Raw genomic sequence first — 19,311 nt, 5'->3', positions numbered from 1 at the left:
TTATAAACTCACCTCTTCTTATCCATAAACCCACTTCTTTTGCACATTGTCTCTGAAAATGATTTCTGGTGGTGACTGGATTATCATTCATTGTTTCCCAGCACACCAAGGTATCCAAGCAAATAGTCTGTCAATTCTCCCACAAAGACCACAAAGACAGTGGTGATACTTACTGGACGCATCAAAGCAGTTTGATAAGGATACCATACCCTGATGAAAATAACCCTCACATCTTTTACCTTGTTGTTTATATTGACATTAGCTGAAGCACTGTTACACTTTCTTGCATTTCCAGTGGCAATGTACCAAATCAAAAAGAATCTTTGGCTCAGAAGCTGCAGAGAGCAGGCTGAAGGTTGTTGAGGGTCATGAAGGCAGTTGGAGCTCCTGATGTCAGTGAGGAAAAAATAAATGGGCTGTTTGATGCGATTTGAAGAGCTTTTAATAGAAGCAAAATGTTTCTAGAAAACTCCACCAGCATTTCCAGTCCTTTATTCAAGCAGATGCTCTTTTGCTTAGGTGAGTAGCTGGCTGGCTTCTCCATTGTCCTCTGTGTATCCCTTAAAACTTTCACCCACTGCCCAGAAGGGATCACCTTTCTTTCAATGTTCTAAACTCTGTCCTCCTGGCTTGTTCCTGAAATGAATTGATAGCACAAGTCTAATGTGTGTATTTTAAAGAAAGACCAACAAAATCTATATGGGTTACTATACATTCAGGTTTCTTAAAGATTAATAAAATAAAATAGCTAAGATTCCCACAAAAATATGCACAAAGGCATTCCAAGCACCAGGAAAGCCCATGTGCTTCCAGCATTGAGTTGATTCGGCACAGTAGTTTCAGTACGTAGCAAACTTTGTAATCATGGTTTCACCAGAGTCAGGAATTCACCACTAGATTTTTTTTCACCACAGTATTTAATTCGTGATCTCCAAATTGTCCTTTCAGGTGTGGAGACCTGAAAAGACTTCTTTTTATTGGCAGTTCTGGAGAGCAGGTAAATTAAAAATGAATCAGTGCCCTAGGTTTGATTCAGTGGAAATACTGTTCCTTTGAAATAAACCACAAACAGTGTATTGTGTAAGAGCTGGGGCAGCAGGTTTACAACTCTCACACTGTAAACTAATGGTCTGAGTCTTTACCAGCTTATTCAGTATAGTATTTTATTAGTGTTACAACCAGCGTAATCATCTTGCTTGTCTTATCTATGCTTCTTTATAATCATGATATTACCAAGATTACAGTAATTCATTGCCTGACATTTGTGTATCTGTCAAACCAAAATATTCATGGAGTACTGATTACTGCTCTGAGTAGCCTGGAGTAATAGTTCTGATCCCTCTGGTGACCTATTAGTATCTCCTAGATGGTAGTGAAGGAGGTCTTGCATATGTGCATTTGTTTATGTGTTTCTAGGGCAGTCAGTTGCCATTCCTTTCCTGTGTTACGTATTTGATGGTGCTGTCCGTAAGCTGTTGTATTTGTGGTGTGTAACATGCACTTTCATTGCTATTCATAATATTGGTATCAATGGTTAGTTTGGTGGTACAGTAAGAGAAGGCAGATTACAATCTCTTCCCCAGTGGATAGTAGCAGATAGGAAGTAATGTCTTTCATAATGGAATAGCGTAAATAAAATGCTCCTCATTAATTAAATGTAATTAACTGAAAGGGAATACAGTTAGTTAGATACACTAAATCTTAAAAATTGAGACTGTTAGTAAAATACTGTCAGCATTTTGAATTGTAATTTTAATGCACAACCATCAAGGAGTTGAAGTTTCTTGTGAAAAGTCTTTGTTTCATGGACTTCCTGGTGTTCCCTGGTTAAATGGAAATGTCTGTCATATAGTTAAGGTCCTTGAATCCAGAGGAAGGCAAGAAAGCTGATGAAAGGGCTGGAAGGAAAGTCCGATGAAGAGCAGCTAAGGACTGTGAGCTTGTCTAATGTGGAGAAAAGGAAGTTGAGGGGCAACCTCATTGCTCTCTACCGCTTCCTGAGGAGGCGAAGTGGGGAGAGAGGTGCTGAGCTCTCCTCCCTTGTATCCTGTGACAGGACGAGGAGCAATGACCATAAACTAAAACACAAGAAGTTTCACCTCAGCATGAGAGGTGAAACCACCAAGAGGGTGGTCAAACGCTGGAATGTGGTCAATGCCCCAGGCCTGGCAGCATTTAAGAGGCATTTGTACAATGGCCTTAGCCCTGAAATGATCAGGCAGATGGACTAGATGATTGTATGTCTCTTCCAGCTGAAAATATTCTATCCTCTATGTCATCCAGCTTTCAGGCTTCTCCCAGTCTTTAGACGAGACCCTGTGAAAATGCTTCTGAAAAGAAAAAATAAGTTAGTTTTTAATGCTAGTCAGAAGCAATAACTTCAGGCCCTTCCTGCAAGGTACATGAAATGAAACAGCCTCAATAACTCTTTGCTCTGAGAAAATGCTTGGTGGTATTTGTAGAATCATAGAATCAAGTAGACTGGAAAAGATCATCCAGTCCAACTGCTCCCAGCACTGCCAAGGCCACCACTAACCCATGGCACTGAGGCATCGTCTCCACGGTGTGTGAATACTTGCAGGGATGGTGACTCCAGCACTGCCCTGGGCAGCCTGTTGCAATAGGTGATCGGAATTGTCCATGTCTTTTCCAAGTGTAAGAAAGACATAAAAAAGTGAAAAAACAGCAGCAGAGCATCTCCTAGATATTCTCAGGTCAAGATATACTCTGAGGTCAAGTTAAGCCAACCAGTGTAGAACACTTTAGGGGAACCGCTCACAAAATGTTAGTGTTTTGTGTAGCATATTTCTGTGGCTGTAATCAACACAGCAGTTGAGGCTATCACCCTGGAGAAGCCTTCCCTGTGCCAGGTTAGAGTTAGAGGTCAGAGGGGCATGAGTCACCCATGAGGAGTGTGGCTTGTGTTATCCTCACCCCATCTGGGCAGCGTGGTCCCACCTCTGCTGTCCTCATTTCCAGGGCAGGATCATGGCCAGCCCTGATTGGCCACACCAGCTCCCCGCCTCGCCTCGGATTGGCTGAGTCTTCCACCTCCTCCCTCTCATCTTGCTGGGCCACCAGCATTGCCGGGCTGCAGCTCTCCACACTGACCACCGAGGGACTGGAGGTGCCCACACGGAGAGAAGGTGTGTTGGTGGGGATGTGGTGGATGGATGCACGCTAACTGCTAGTACTTGTCCTCCAAGACTAAGGAGGAGGTCTGTGGCTCATCAAGAGCATCTAGGAGAAGAAAAGAGAGGAAAATACTCTTAAAGGATGGGGTTAGAAAGGGACTGTTGGCAGGATGGGCATGCCAGGACTATGCTTTTTCAAATTACAGAAAGGTGTTTATCATATTAAATGCTCTGTATTTAAAGGCTTTTAAAACAACTTTTGTCTCTATTCAGAAATTTGCCTAAGGCTCTGGAGAAGCAAGCCACCAAAGTACCTCTTCCTAAGTCCACTAGACTTTGAATGCTGTAGCTAAGTAACTAGCACCTGGGGATTTAATTGTTGCCCTCAAGTAGTAGTAGTAGACTAAATGTGGAAGTGGATATTTAAGGTAACAGCTCAGGTACTGCAAAGATGAGAGCCATGTAGGCTCAGAGGAAGAACGGATTGTATCTGTGATAAAAAGAATTAGAATCCATTAGATAAAGGAACTGAGAAGACAGTAATTTTTTCACAATTAATATCCCATTAGAAGCTTGCAAATGATACTTAGTTGCCAGAGTTCCCTGTGTTGCTATTTTATAAATAGTTACTTTTAAATTCTTTACATTTTCCATGAAGAAAAGGTCAACTTGTGATGCAAGATAACATGATTGCATTGAATATGTATTGGAATTCAGGGTCCATGGGAATTATTTTCTGCTCCTGCCTCAAATCTGGACTTGGAATTTTGTAAGACACTTCTCTCTCCCTCTTCCTCATCTAAAACCTGCTTCCAAAAGATGGCATGTTGAGCTTCTTAGTGTAGCTCTGGAACTGCTAGTCAGAGAGCTGATGCATGGAGAAGGCATCTCAGCTGTATTTCAACTTGTGCTCTCTTCTAGTTAGAAAAAGAGGAAAAGAGGTTTCAGACTGCTTTCCTTTCGTGGCAGAGTGTAGCTTCAGACAGTTTTAGTTCTAGCTGAACTAGTGCTAAGGATTCCGTGCTTTGAAATAGAACATCTAATTAGGAACAGTTTTTTCTTCCACCTCTCTGTGAGTCAGACAGAGATTTCAACAACACAGACTGGTTCATATTAAATCACTGTTTACCACATCTGTCGCTATAATAGCACCTACATGCTGTATTTAAAGTTTAATTAGAGGTGGGCCATGTCCAAATCGTCACAAGAGATGGGACAACCGCACCCAGCACACTGATACCAAAGCATGATGCTGCCCAGGATCCTATTGAAGTGACATTTTCATGGCACTTCTGGGAGGGATAGTCTCCCTCTGCTTTAAAGACATGGTAACTTGCATATGTATCCTGATTGCTGCACTTACTGGTTGTGACACCATGCAAACCTCCATCTTCCTATAGGAAATCTTTCAACACTTCACAGTCACCTCTTTTACTATCTATTGACTCAGAGGCTTTTTAAAAAGCTATTGAAGTTCAGAGTTAAGTATATGGGTATTTGGAATTGTGTTCTGAACCTTTCCCTGCTGCTTCCAAATTCTCTTGTTACTTAATTCATTAGAACATACATAACCAAATGGTCTTCCACATTCATGTGCAAATAAAGATACACAGGTTGATGATACAAACTGAACATATCCCTTGTGTTTGTAAAACTTTAAAAAAAATCTGTTAAATATCTCCATTCTTTCTGTTACAGCTTATTGTGTCTCACAAGGCAACCCTGTAGCAGACAGCATTGAATACAGTATTTTACTAAATTCTTGTGATTTAACAGTTGTATCAGCCTTTTTGGAGCTGGGACATTGATGATATTCATAAGATGTAATGGCCTGACAAATTTTGTGATGCCATGGTTGAATGTTTAGACTTTGAGAATGGGCCAGAAAATCTGGCATTAGACACCTGAGAATCCTGTTGGGAAATGTTTCCTTTCTTTCCTATCAATATCAGTGCTACAAGGGAATTTATAGTTCTTATAGTTTCTTAAATAGAAAATGCATTTTCTTTCTACTGACAGTCCTTGAATAGTGGACTTCAGTCCTGCCTCTTAGTTATTTCTGTGAATTTCTGTACTGGGTACAATATTCTTATCCTATAGGAAGCATGCAAAACAATTTAGTAGTTTTAGCTTGTTTAGAAGTTCCAAAGCACTTTGCAGAAATCTTGTTAAGTCCTTGCAGGAAACAAATGTCTTGAAAAACTTCTAAGAGTTCTCTGGGGTATTTAACAACAGATTTCTTGGTTGTCTCTTGGAAGTGGGAGTAGGCAAAGCAGTCAAAAGAGACCATGCTAATCATGGTTAGAGCTACAGAAAGCAGTTTGAGACCAAGGATTGTGTTTTAGCTCTTGAATAACAAAGGAGCTGAGCTAAATCTGTTCGCTTAACAAGGACTTTTGTTTAAAGCCTTTTCCAGTCTAAAGCCATAATGCAGCAGACAGGGCTGCTTATGGATTGCTGGCGTGTATGTAAATGAGAGACTGATTGTATTTTCAAATGAAAATACTTGTGTCATATATTGCACTGCTCTGCCACTGTATATAGGCAGTTTAGTTTAACTTATTTTCTTCAAAAGACATTTTTGCAACGAAAGCCCAGCTCTCTAGTCTTGTTCTGTTTCCTACCCTGGAGAAAAGCAACTGTTTGTCAAACATGGCAACTACTCAGAAGAAGTCACTTTAATCTATATTGTCTTTTTATTTCACAGATGAGGAGACACTCCAGCTTCATTTTTTTGTTCTGTGGGATATTTTTGCCCAGAACCCTTGGTTTTCCACAGGCAAATACTTCAATTGATTGTGATTCCCTGTTACCAAACTATGAAGCTGTCCCACAGACGTCTGCACCACCCTATATTATTGCTGTATCTTTTGATAACTTTGAACCAGGAAATGAAGTCCAAGGTAAATAATCTGTGTTTTTATCTGTCTGTCCCAGAATTCCCTGTTGTCACCAAATTTCTCCAATTTCCCTCAGTTTAGTTCAATTTATTTTTTTATTTGAATCTCATTCATCTACACCAGAGATACTAATTTTTTTAAAATGTTTTATATATATATGTATATATTTGTATATACATTTTATCCTATTTTATATATATATACACGTATATATCTTTTTTTTAATCTTACTTGGCTAATAAATGTATTTTAACTTTATGCTTTAATTTTTGTAACAAAGTTAAAATGAAATGGGATGATGACTGGCAAACCAGACTAATAATTAGTTGTTCTTCAACTTCAAATATGAGTATTTGCTGTTGTGTCAGGCCTCTGCAATACAAAGGGATCCTACTCAGTAGATGCTCACATGCTGTCATCTTACAGAAAAATAAAATCTCAGAGTGCAGTATAAGACAACTCAAGAGTGAGACATTTTGAGTCATACTTCTAAGAGCTGCGTCCCAGATTTTATCATACTGCAGGAGGTGGATCTATTGTGGTTTAAACCAACCTATTTATCTTCTTAATCCTAAATTGCTCTCTGGAAGGAATACCCTGACAGCCTTGTTTCTCCACACTAGGATGCCATCTCGTGGTACTATCACACTTTAAGTGGCTTGTGAATGCTGCTTTTTCTAGCCATTTGCTAGAAGCATGGAAGTGGGAGTTGTAACCTTTCACGTATCTATTCTTCTATCTCAGTAGCTGAAAAAGAGCATTATTCACTAATGCTATTGCCTAGTTCACATTCTGTTTTACCTAAGCCGAGTAGCATGGATGTACTTCCACAGAGAGTGGTATGTAGGGAGAAAAATTGAGAAGTGTCCTATTGCAGCTTCCATTCTTGGAAGAACATGTGAATAGCTCCTGCAAGGATGGAAGGGCTCTTTGGCAGCTATTTTTTAAAAAGTATTGCCAGCAAAATGTTGAATGGATGGATTTAAGTATAGACAGAATCTTCTGTGAGTTTATATGGAATTTACCATGACAAAAATACTGAATCCCAGATGTTAATAAACTTTCTTCTCTCCCTTTTTCTTTTAACTATGCCTTCCTGGCTTTAGCACTACTTTTTATTGCTTCAGACTGTGAAGTGTCCAGTACCTGGTCTCAGGGAGCTGCATTGTTACCCTCCAGTTGGGTTCATCGCAGTTTCACCTGTGGCATGTCATGTGCCAGCTCTTACAGTTGCATTTGTGCTTGATTTAACAGCATGTCCAAGCATTTGATGTTATCCCTTCTATGAGACCTATGAAAAATTGGTGAATTAGGACTGAAATTTGATGACAAATTGGAAGGCTAATTATGGAGGTGTTATTGTCAAGGAATGATTGAGCCTTGCCTTGACTTCTGTGCCATTCCTAGTTTATCTGTCCTTATTTTTAATGACTGCACATAGATTTGGGCATAAACCTGTTACTTTGACTGTATTTGTGAAAGTGCTTAATACTGGCATTAGCAGAGCAAGTTTATGATAGATCCTAACAAATTTAGTTATGCCTCTTTAAATTTACTTTTAACTGGGATATGCACAAACTGTTCTCTCCCACAGTTTTCTGAGCTCCTTCACTAACAATATCTGAGTCAAATTGAGAACCTCATAATCATTAATTTTTCATATTTAGTAGAAAAAATAAGAGCCAAACTCTCTGGTTCATCTTTTTCCAGTTATAGCACATAAAAAGGGGGTTTTGCAATTCAGCATTAGGCAAAAGTTAATTTTTTCTGTTCAAACAGATGTGGAAAGAAATGTAATTGTAGCTTTTTTGACTCCATAGGCCTAATTAGACAGAAAAAAAAAAAATAACCTTTTGGTCAGAAGGGCCATTGGCTTGTATTCAGAGCACGCAGGTGGAGCAAATGAGATTAGTAAAACAGTTGTAGTCATTTAGTAGGGCAGGATTGCTTCTAAAATTGCCAGTAAATCAGATATTTCATGTTACTTTAAACAGAAATGCCTCTCCAAATTGCTCTCTTTTTCTTTCATGCCATTTCCCTGATTATTAGTAAAAATTGTCATAAATCCCAACATTTTTAAAAGCTGAAGAATTTTTAAAGCACTTTCTGTACATGCAGTCTTGTGCTTTGCAGTGAGGGAAATCAGTTGTGAAACATACAAGAGCTTTTAGTTGTGTGTGAAACTTAAATTTCTCAAAATGTCTATTTTCACAGTGACTCTGGAAGCACTTCAAGATGTTGGGTTTAAAGGATTTAATCTACAAGCTCGAGAAATAGATGGAGATGTTCCTGTTGGTACATTTAAAATTACAGATCCAAACACCAAAGGCATGGAGTGTCATAACGTGACGGTACGTGTTCAGTCTTTGGAATACTTACTTGAGCTCAGTTTCCTTTTAGATAATCAGAATTGGCAGAAGTAGTGAGTATTTTTTGTAGGCAAAGTTATTTAATTAATAGAGTTTAAAAATTTAGTCTTGCACAAGAAATACGTGTATCTTCTGCATGTGGAATGAATCTCATAGAATCTGTGGCACTTTTTAGAACATTGGTCTTATCTCAAGAGACAAAAATGTCACTTTTGTATCTTATATAATTACATGTATTTGCTTTTAATTGCAGAATTCAGCAGTAAGTCATGCCAATTCAGATGTGAAACAGAAAGTTACAACAACATGGATTGCTCCCCATAGTGTTAAAGATCTTCAATTTATGTAAATAATTGTTTATATTTTTTTCTTTTTTTTCTTGAAATTTTATTTCTATGGATTATTTTGACATGGATTTGTGTTGCTCTTGCTGATGTTCTTGTCACAGTTGTGGGGTTTTCCTAGTTTGTCATAACTTCCCACTGTGTCCATTAAATAACATAAAATCATAGAATCATGGAATGGTTTGGGTTGAAAACCCCTAATGCTCATCCAGTTCTAACCCCCTGCCATGAGCAGGGGCACCTTCCACTAGAGCAGGTTGCTCCAAGCCCCATCCAACCTGGCTTGAACATTGCCAGGGATGGGGCAGCCACAGCTTCTCTGGGCACCCTGTGCCAGGGCCTCAGCTCCCTCACAGGGAAGAACTTCAGCCTAAGAGCTCATCTCAATCTCCCCTCTGGCAAGTTAAAGCCATTCACCTTGTCCTGTCCCTACAGGCCCTGTCAAAAATTCTTCTCCAGCATCCTTGTAGGCCCCCGTTGGGCACTGGAGCTGATCTAAGGTCTCCCTGGAGCCTTCTTTTCTCCTGAAGAGAACAGCCTGAACTCTTTCAGCTTGTATTCCTAGGAGAGATGCTCCAGCTCTCAGAGCATCATTGTGGTTTCCTCTGATCTCCGTCTTGTGTCAGGGGCCCCAGAACTGCACACAAGACTCCAAGTGAGGTCTCATGAGAGCAGAGTAGAGGGGCAAGATCACCTCCTTCAATCTGCTACTCATGGTCCTTTTGATGCAGACCAGGATACAGTTGGCTTTCTGAGCTGCAAATATGCACTGGCAGGTCATATTGAGCTTCCTATCAGCACCCCCAAGTCTTTCTCCTCAGGGCTACTCTCAAAACATTTTTCCTTTTAAAGTTATAATAATAAACATATTTATATTCACACAAATATCTAAATTTATATAAATGTTTATATAAATTTATGTTATTAATTATTATAATAATATAAAATAAACACAGTCCTACAGATGTTAATATATGTAAATAATTCCATTAAGCACAGTGTTATTAATGAATCTTTGAGTAACAAGTTTTTACACTTTGGCCTCTTTAATTACAGGGGTAGCAATATGAATATAACTAAGTAAATAAGTTAAGTTTGAGCTAATTAGTTATAACTTTTCATTTTGAACAGCAGAACAGTAGTTTGATGTAAATGCTTGTAAGATAAATTTAAGTTTACAACCCATGAACTAATTGTTGCAAACCGAAGACAAATTTATCCTATGTTCAGATCTACTTTTCTTGCAGATCTGATGCTTGTAAAAATACCACCTGATCTACAAAAATGCATGTTTGATGTAATTGGAAAATATCTAAATATTTGATACCAATACTGTTTGTGCATAGATTTACAATAGGGGCCTTGCCTCATTAAATCTTGAGGAAAACAGAAAGGGGAAAAAGAACACAACTTAAAACCACAATCATTTCCTCTCATTAATGCCATGAAAATCAGTTCACCATCACAGAGCTTGTCAGAGTGGGAAAGAGGTGTGACAATTGTTATGGACATTTGAGCTGATAAGCCTCACTGGAGTCAATGCATCTTCAAATAGTGACCATTCTGCTCCTTCTCAGCATGTTTTATTTATCTTCAAAATAGTGCTGGATGATAACACAGTAACTGGGAAAGCAAAGTGTTTGGGGAAATGATGATGTTCTTTTCAATTTTGAACTGTACTCTTAAAATCAAAACAGAGTGTATTTTCTTGGCCAGGGGCAGGGGAGGGAAAAGATTTCATTGGTATTTTATATTGAAACAATTTGATAGAAAAATAATGGTTATTTTGGTCTTTCTCCAGTGCTACTGTTGTTCAAGATCTAGAGAAATTCTGGGTTGGAATTCAAAGCAAAACTCTCACACCTACACATTCTGAGTCAGTTAACGGGACAGGAAAAAGTAAAAGGAAGGTATGTTTTGAGTGAAAGGAAACTAACAACCTAGTTATTAAAACAATCCATAGCATAAAGACAAAGAAAATCAAATTGGTTGTAAGGATAACTCTGTTATACTTGTGGTGTACTATGCTAATCTAACGCATAGTACACCAATATGAAGCTTCAGTCACTGGAACTAGAGCTGTGTAGCATATTCTTAGAAATTAGTTTGGTTACTCTTTAGCCAAGAATTATGCTTATATGAAACATCTTAAACATGACTGGCAGCTAAAGCAAAGAAAGTCTGTTCAAATATACAGTACTGGTTCCTAGCTGTAGCAATACTGATTTATGTCATCTCGTAATCTAACCAAGAGTGAGCACCTTGATTTTGTCTCTCGCTCCTGTTTCCTATAATAAGTTGCCTTTTATTTTTTTTCCCAGTAAATAATTTCTGCTCCTTCCCCCCACAGGTTATGATAGCACTAGAATGTAAGAAGGTAAGAGCAGTTTTTCTTCAATTTCCCAGTTTTCAGAATTCCTGTCATACTGGACCAGTTGTTTCGTGGTTGTAGCACAAAAGTTATATTTTCCCATTTAAATTACTTTCCTAGCAAGATCTCATTTCTGCCTATATTCTTGTATGCAGTTTGAATTAATTTTTAATTTGTTTAATTTATTAACAATTAATTTTTAATTCGTTAGTGTCAGTTCTCGGATCGGATTGTTACAATGTGTGAGGTATTGTAAGCAATGAAATACTTGACTCCTTCATTCAGACCATGAATGTGCGTTCAGCTGACTTACTGTTTAAAATAGTGTAGTACTTATACACCAGTCAATAAACAGTAACTGGAACCTGTATTTTGTTGCAGCTTGGGGGGACTTACACAACACAAGGTGGATGCGTCATGGTAACTATTCTTTCTCCAAAGACATTGAAATGCTGCTAATTGCTCAAGACCTCGAGCTAGTCAAAACCTGCTTCTACTCAAATCTTTATCCATCTTGTTGCTCAATTAATTTTTCTCTTTGGCAATTTACCTTGGTTGGTGAAAGTTCCAAACTTCCTGACTGGTCGTCAACCTTGTTCCCCTTTCCTCCTGCCAGTTTTCTTGAGCTGATCTGGATTAAGTTTCCTTTCTTCTGTCTTCACTTTTTAGTCATAGTGCTTGCTTGCTTTTAAAGACTACTTATTGCAACAGCTCTGAAACCTTGCCTTTTGCAAATCATCATCTACTTATAGAATTCAACTATTTGATTTTATTTTTCTGAAAGCTATCACTTACAGCTAAGTGAAGAAGCCTCTTTTTCTCCTTTCCTTTCTCCCAGTGAATATGCCCTACATGCCATAGTGTTCAGTGTTTAGATAGTCATACCAGTAAAAAGTTTTCATATACTTTTTAATGATCTTGTCAGTGTAGATCTCCTCAGTGATGCACATCAAGTGTATGAGGCCAGATAAAAAAGGTACAAGCAGCTGAATTATGTTGATTTATACCAGCTGTTTCAGTATAGTTTTGATTATTTGATTTTTTGATTATTTGATTAAAGATTCAGATCTTTAAAGATCTCTGAGATAATTTCAATAGTATCAGTTGATAGAATGAAGTCACAGAAAACTATTTTTTATGTTCTTCCTTTTCCCACTAGATAGACCTTTCTTTTGTAAAAAAATCTAAAATTTAGTTAAAAATCAAATGTCTGCAAAATAATAAATAGCATTTTGGTTTCTTTCCAGGTTGGACCTTCCAGCTCCTCTCAGAGCAGCTATTCAGGCAGTTCGGTAAGAGTTCTAACTTCCAGTAACCTCCAATGGCTAAAACTCTAACTACAGAGTTCTCAGGTGGTTTAATACTGTACTAAAATACCACCTCTGCTAGTTACTGCAGAATGAGTCATTGCTCCAGTGAACTGTGTGTCCAGTACCTGGACTAGGTTCAGCTTCTTACACTCTGTTGAATTCAGTAGATTGTTGTCAGTATTTTTAACTACAAAATACTTCTCCAACTCTGATCTCGCACATTAAACATTTCATAAATCAAGCATAAGCATTTGTATTGTAATCCAAAAGATTGTTATAAAATCAGAGAATGGTTTGGATTGGAAGGGACCTTGAATATCTAGTTCCACCCCCTCTATAGTTGGTCTCCATGATCTTAAAGATGTTTTCCAACCTAAATGATTCTGTGGTTCTATGGTATCTATAAAACACAGAACCATAGAATCATTTCTTTTATAGTTTTAGCATTATACTTGTGTTTCACTACCTTCCCTACAAATTTTCTCCAGACTTCACCAGATATACATGTGTGTATTAAAGCTCCACTATAATGTCTGTATCACTTTTAACAGCAGATTATACTTGCAGTTGAAAATTTAGGGACTTCACTGACTATTTAAGCTTCTGGGGAATGTATGTCTGCATTCTCACTGCTTTCACTTCCTCAATCACAGAAATGGATACTTCTATTCTAGTTAATTACATCAACTACCATAATATGCCTATTGGCACTTGAACTGTCAGATGCTTTTGGGTATGTCTCCAGTTTCTTGAACTGAGCTTCTCAAAGATATGTGTCTTACTACTTATTAATGAATTATTTGGTAATACTCCATTAGTTCAGTCTTCACTACTTGTAAGCAGAATTACCAGCCTCTGAGAATACCAATTGTTTTGATGTCTATATACTGAATACTAATTTTTCTTCATTGTATTTCCTTCAGATATGATACATACTCTTTTCTAAGAGTTAAGTTTCTCATCTTGTCACATAACTGCATGAAGTTATTATTTTTTTCTAAAATACAGACCATTTCATAAAACACCTTATAGCTTTTGGAAGCTATAAGCTATGATCAATTGCAAAGTTATACAAGATCTAGATGATGACTGATGGTTTGTACTGGCTTAGAATTACAGAGGTACAGCCAGATGCCGGTGAACTGGTAACCTTTGCACTTGCTTATCCCCTGTTTGCACATACACATTCTCAATTGTACAACTTTTCACACCATAAGCAGCAGGGCTTATCTTTTTTTCTGCCCCCTCTTTATTCTTTACATGGAAATAACTGACTCCTGTTTTTATTTCAGAATGCAGTAGTCTACACAATAAGCAAGAATGGATGTGGCCCTGTAAGCACTTCTCTTACTTTTGCTTTTTTGTCCCCAACATAACTATATACTAACTTCTAACCTTCGATTGCATTATTTATGAGTGTTCATGTAGGAGTTTCTTTTGTAAATAGAAAATACTGGAGTGAGCAAGAAGATGAATATTACAGTTTATTCAATGTTATGCAGTACTTGGCAAGCAGATGTTAAAAAGTTAAATAGAAACATATGGATCATGGAATCATGATCCATGTGTGACATTGCACTCATACAGGTTGTCTGTTCTCCCCTTCTACTCAAGACAAAACTGATGCAAATTGGTCTGTATGTTCTAAGTTGCTACACAATATAAAAAATTACAAAAAAAGCTTGAAACAGTCAAGTTTGGTCTTTCTATGTCGATGACAGAGTTTTGCTTGTTTTTTCATAGTATAGCAAGTAAACAAAAATAAGCTAGTCATTGATAAGCACTATCAGTTGCCACTTCCAACCAGAAAAATGGGGATGACACATCTCCAACAGGACATTGTTTTCAAAAGTGTAAACACTTCCTGACAATTTGTAAACTGTAAAATTCATCACAATGTCTATTGTGTGTTTGTAAAGAACAACAAAGTCACAGTTTGAAGGGGGACCATTGAGTGTATTAATAAGTTAGATTTCCTTTAAAAAAGGAGCTATCACTACTTATGCTGCACCTTGGTATTTTATAGTTGATTGACTGTAAGTCAGGAAGGTGTTAATTCTTCTTTCTTTCAAGTTTCTGCTTCCTAATTTTTACATATATGTGTACATACACACGACATAGACTATAAGTTTGAATCACGAGCTTTACATTAAATCTTGATAATTTATTTCTATTAATAAATGTCTTGACAATGTCTGTTTTAAAATGTTTCCTGAGTAGCAGTAAATAATCATGAATATACAAGGGACTATTTTGCCTGGTGTCTGAAGTGTGCCTTTAAGCAATCACAGTAGAGAAATAACTGATTTAATTTTGTTCTTAGGGGGGTGCTGCTGATGCTTATAGTCAACAAGCCTGTAGAGATGTAAGTTGGTTATATATTTGTTTACTTGTTCCCTACTACTGTGCTCTTTACATCATCTCCTTACTGCAAATTGTATTTTGTTTGCATCTGTAGAGTTATATTATTCTTCCTAGATATACTAAGGAAACTGGTGGTAGCCTGAGGTATTATTCTGAGGTTAAAAAACAAGATTAAAAGGTGTTGCACACACTTCCTCAGAACGTAATAATTTATGTTACAGTTGGTACTCATTGCCTGTTAAAAAATGCCTAATTTGTTAGCTTACGAAAATGTCAGAATTCCTAACTGAATAATGCTCTTTGTCTGATAGAGTAATTGTCTTTGGCTGTTGCATATTGTTTCTTTTTACAATCTTTGTGTATTAATCAAATGATTTTTTAGTAAGTAATTTCTATTGTCAATCTCATTTATTTCATTTTCACCTGAAAACAGGTTTATTTCAAAACCTGATATATTTCCCATTTTTTAAATTGTAAAAGCAAGTAAGAAAACATTCTCAAAAGTCTGTTTGAAACTGTAGCCAAGAAACTGCTTAATGATATGTTTAACTTTAAATAAATCATTAGATATGTTAATTCCTAAATGTTAAATACATTTTACCTTTGCTTACTGTGTAAGTGTAAACTGTATTTGTGATAGAGCAACATTAATCTTATGACTGCAGTAGAATCCTGGAAAATCTTTTCTTCAGTTGTCTTTAAGCAAGTTCTGTCTACTTTACTACTGCCCTAGTTTTATTTACATAGAGATGAAATCAGTTTGAAGTGTACATCCTCTAAGGAAAAAGAAGTGATGATTTATCTATATAATTAACAAATCATTATATAAATATATACCTGATTTCTGTTTTTATTTCAGAGTGCACCCTCCAGCAGTGGTATTTCCTATGGCCTGGTAACTATGTGCTTTCCAACATGTTTTCAGCTTCCTAAGCTATTCAGAAATCAAGCAGTGATGCCAAACTTTTACCAAATAATAATTAAATTCATGGAAGGGGATAAAGGAGCACTGTATCCAAATGGTTAAGTAGTAATGGAAATAACTTCAACAGATGAATTATATGATTAATTCATGTTGTAATATCAGCTCTGTTAGAAGTTATTTACTTCTGGTTTGCACAGAAACTCCATTATATTTGTTCTGTGAAAGAACACCAGTTACTTTTATTATGATTTTCCAGAAGTCAGTGCTCTCTTTGATAGTTACTATGAATTAAAAGTGTATTTTGTGGATTTTGCTTATGCAATTGTGTACATGAGTTGCTGAAATGCAAAACTTTGCTGCAGATTATTTTACACTTTTTTTAAAGCATTTCTCATCTTATGGCACATTCCATTTATTCAAGTTCACATTTCAACAGTAGGCTTTTCAGTTTGGGTGGAATGGAGTTAGGGTTGGTTTCTGTTTTGATGATGGTAGAAGAGATTAATTTTTGTTTCTACCAAGTGTTTATTATAAACAGATTCCCAATTGGATGTTGGATGAAGCATTTGCAGCTCTTACACAGTGCTGTGGGAAGCTCACAAAATAACTGGAGTTTGTAGGAAAAAATTAAAGCAGGCAATTTCTTTCAGTCTTTCATTTATTATTTGCCAATGCTTTAATATTTTTCCTCAGAATCTTATTTTGCTTGGTATTTTATGGAAATTATGTTAGCTCTAACATTCTTGTGGCAAATAGTGCTGTAATTAATTTATCATACATTTACCTAACCAACAAATGGATCCTGTATTCTTTACAGTCTGTGCCTTCAAGCAGTTCAGATTCCAGTAAGAAGGTAAGCTCTCCTTTTCAATTCAAAGGGAAAACGTCCTTAGAGATAGCTTGGCATTACTCCTTTTATTTCAATAGTGCTACAGTTCCTTTTACCAGCTGGACAGAGCCTTGGATGACATGGTCATGAGGTGACTCTGCTCATGGCAGGAGGTTGGAACTGGATGATCTTAAGATCCTTTCCAACCCAAACCATTCCATCATTCTAAGTCTTCCCAAGGTTTTAACCCAGACTGATTCATATGATTTGAATCAGTTTGGGTCTTAGATGTTTTATCCTAACTAGCTGCGCTGTGGTGGCTTTTGTTGGTAGCTGACTTAACTGTATATAAAATAAAATCCATACATGTTTATGGTGATTTGCTTTTAAAGAGTTAGCATAGTGATTGTGAGGTAATGAGGACTTTAAAGGATATAGGTTATGCAATTATTTAGATGGTGCTGGAGAATGAGTGTGGCTCAAAGCAAGTGAAATGAATAGAATTCGTATTATTGTATTTGACTGATAATATTTACATGGACTGTTCCTCTCAGTTCAGCCCCCAGGAGTGCAGGACTAATTCTATGGTGTATGTACACCATTGTGTAAACATAATGTACCCATTCATGTCCTCACAGATCTAGTTTTTTATTAAATTTCCCATTGTTCTAAGAATTCAAACGTCCTGACAGATTATTTTTTTGTAATAGCTACTTTTAAAAGCATAATACTTCTCCCTGGTTTATACTAGAATTCTTTTCTTCTTGTAGCACCACCTTTCCTCTTCCTTTTTTACACCACTTGAAAATACAAACTGTTTTCAGTCAAAAAAAGTAAAATAAGGTCAGAAGAGAAGCTTCTAATTAGATAATTTTAAAACCTTTACAGAAGTTACTACTACTGCATTTGGCTTCATTTTTTTTTTTGAATGAACTCAATACAAAGCCTTTTTTTTAGCATAATGCTGAATAAAAAGAAAAGAAATTGATCTTCCATTTTGAGGTGGAAAGTTGAAGATCAAAAAGGACACACAGTATAGGCCAGTGGGTTTGGTACAATACATGAAATCCTGTTTCTGCCTATACAGCTGGGTCCTTGTGTGACTGAGAGCAAGTGTTTTACCTCCTTATACTCTTGTATATACATATATATTTTTCTTTGCTTGGTAATGTGCATTGAATGTGTTTATAAAAATAGTATTTTATTAAAGTGATCATCCATAGCATTATTATTAGAGTTTGTAAATTTAGAGAACTCTGTATTCTTCTTTTTCCTAACATATTGAACTATTGAAGTAAACTCTATGATGAATAAGCAGCTTTCTCTTATTCCTCTGTAGGTAGTGGTGGTGGCCAACAGCAACCCTTTTCCACCTGTGGTAAGCACTTTTTCTCTACACTACTCAAAGTTCTGACTCAAAAAGCTTTGAAATACCTACAGGCTTAATTTATCAGAAAGGTTCCTTGGTGTACGAAGACAGCTCTTGGCAGGCATAGTTTACCCTAGGTGCATAGTTATCTTCAGGGAAAACCAGTATGAAGATAGCTATAAAACTCATGGTTCTATGATTGCTATCAGTACTTGCAGAGATACTGGATTAGCTGCAGATTCCAAGTCTCTTAATGCATACAGTCTCTGTTCCTGAATAGCTTGATTGTTTTTTTTTCTGTATCTATTGAAATTCACTTTTATTCTCATTTTTAAACTGTTCAGTTTCCACTCTGCTCACTTGGAACTCACACAAGTCAGTCAAAAGTAAATTTAGCCTGAAGGTGGTTAAAGAAAGCTTGTATGATGAAACATTTGATATATATATTTTTCTGATGTCTAGTTTCTAATCAAACATCTTATTGTTCTGACCTGAGTTACGATTATAATCCATTTGTCCTATGCTATCCTTCCTGTATCTTTCTTTTACATTTCATTGTGTATCATATCCAAAAGATAGCGCCTTTTTTCTGCTGCAATGTTCTGTTGGACAAGCCCTTGTACAAAATAACTAAAGGTTGTTTTCTTTCATTTGTAGCGTCACACCTATCCCCAGGTAAGCAGACTTTTATTATTTCTATAATAGGAATGTGGTTCTTATGGGATCAAACCAGTTGCCTCAAGGTGGTGTCTGCTATCCTTTTACCCTTGTGCCACCAAATACAGCGAACAAATGACTAAAACAGTAATTGAATTAGTCTGTGTGGTGATATATGTCCAATGCAGGTGACAGTGAGACAAGTTGGAGGGTTGATGGTGTCTTAAGCTTCACTCACCATATCTTAAGCCAAGGTCACTGGATATGTAAAGAGGGCATAGACTCTGCTCTGCTGTTCTCCCCAGAAACTGCAATAGAACCAGATGCAAATGTAGAAAATTACTTAGTAGAGAGCTGAGGATTAAAAAAAAATAGTTTATTGCTGGGTATTAACAATTTAATGCTCAATATATTGTATATACAATCTTTCCTTTTATTCTCCCAAGCAAACCAGTACAACTTTGTGTTTTCTGTTTAGCTGCACTCCATTTAAACAAGTCAAATTCTGTGTTATCTGATGTGGGGTTTTGGTTTATTTTTCCTTTTAGAGTTTGGGAAGTTCTGCTGCTAGAGTCGTTATACAGGTAGACATTCTTTCTCCATTACACTCAAGTTTTGACTGAAGCCCTGTGTCAGTAAACTAATAATTCATCTCTTTGTGAATAACTATATATGAATACCTTATGGGTATCTTAGATATCCATAGACTACAGTGGTGGAGTAGGGGGGTCTGTGGTTA

General features: G+C 36.8%; 1 protein-coding gene across 1 annotated transcript; it reads left to right on the top strand.

The window, feature by feature from the left end:
* The first annotated feature begins 3,077 nt into the window (after positions 1 to 3,077).
* Positions 3,078 to 19,210, top strand: LOC117435857 (putative ferric-chelate reductase 1). The gene is made up of 15 exons (XM_034064038.1): positions 3,078 to 3,146; positions 5,842 to 6,037; positions 8,249 to 8,385; positions 8,657 to 8,748; positions 10,549 to 10,657; positions 11,098 to 11,124; positions 11,500 to 11,538; positions 12,366 to 12,410; positions 13,721 to 13,762; positions 14,752 to 14,793; positions 15,652 to 15,687; positions 16,535 to 16,570; positions 17,886 to 17,924; positions 18,573 to 18,590; positions 19,121 to 19,210. Exons 2-15 carry the CDS (start codon positions 5,842 to 5,844, stop codon positions 19,193 to 19,195), a joined length of 933 nt encoding a protein of 310 aa, XP_033919929.1. The 5' UTR covers positions 3,078 to 3,146; the 3' UTR covers positions 19,196 to 19,210.
* Positions 19,211 to 19,311: the final 101 nt, after the last annotated feature.

Source organism: Melopsittacus undulatus, chromosome 6 (assembly GCF_012275295.1).
Source record: "Melopsittacus undulatus isolate bMelUnd1 chromosome 6, bMelUnd1.mat.Z, whole genome shotgun sequence".
NCBI lineage: Eukaryota > Metazoa > Chordata > Aves > Psittaciformes > Psittaculidae > Melopsittacus > Melopsittacus undulatus.
Note: the sequence above shows the minus strand (reverse complement) of the source record. Positions and strands in the feature narration are given on the sequence as shown.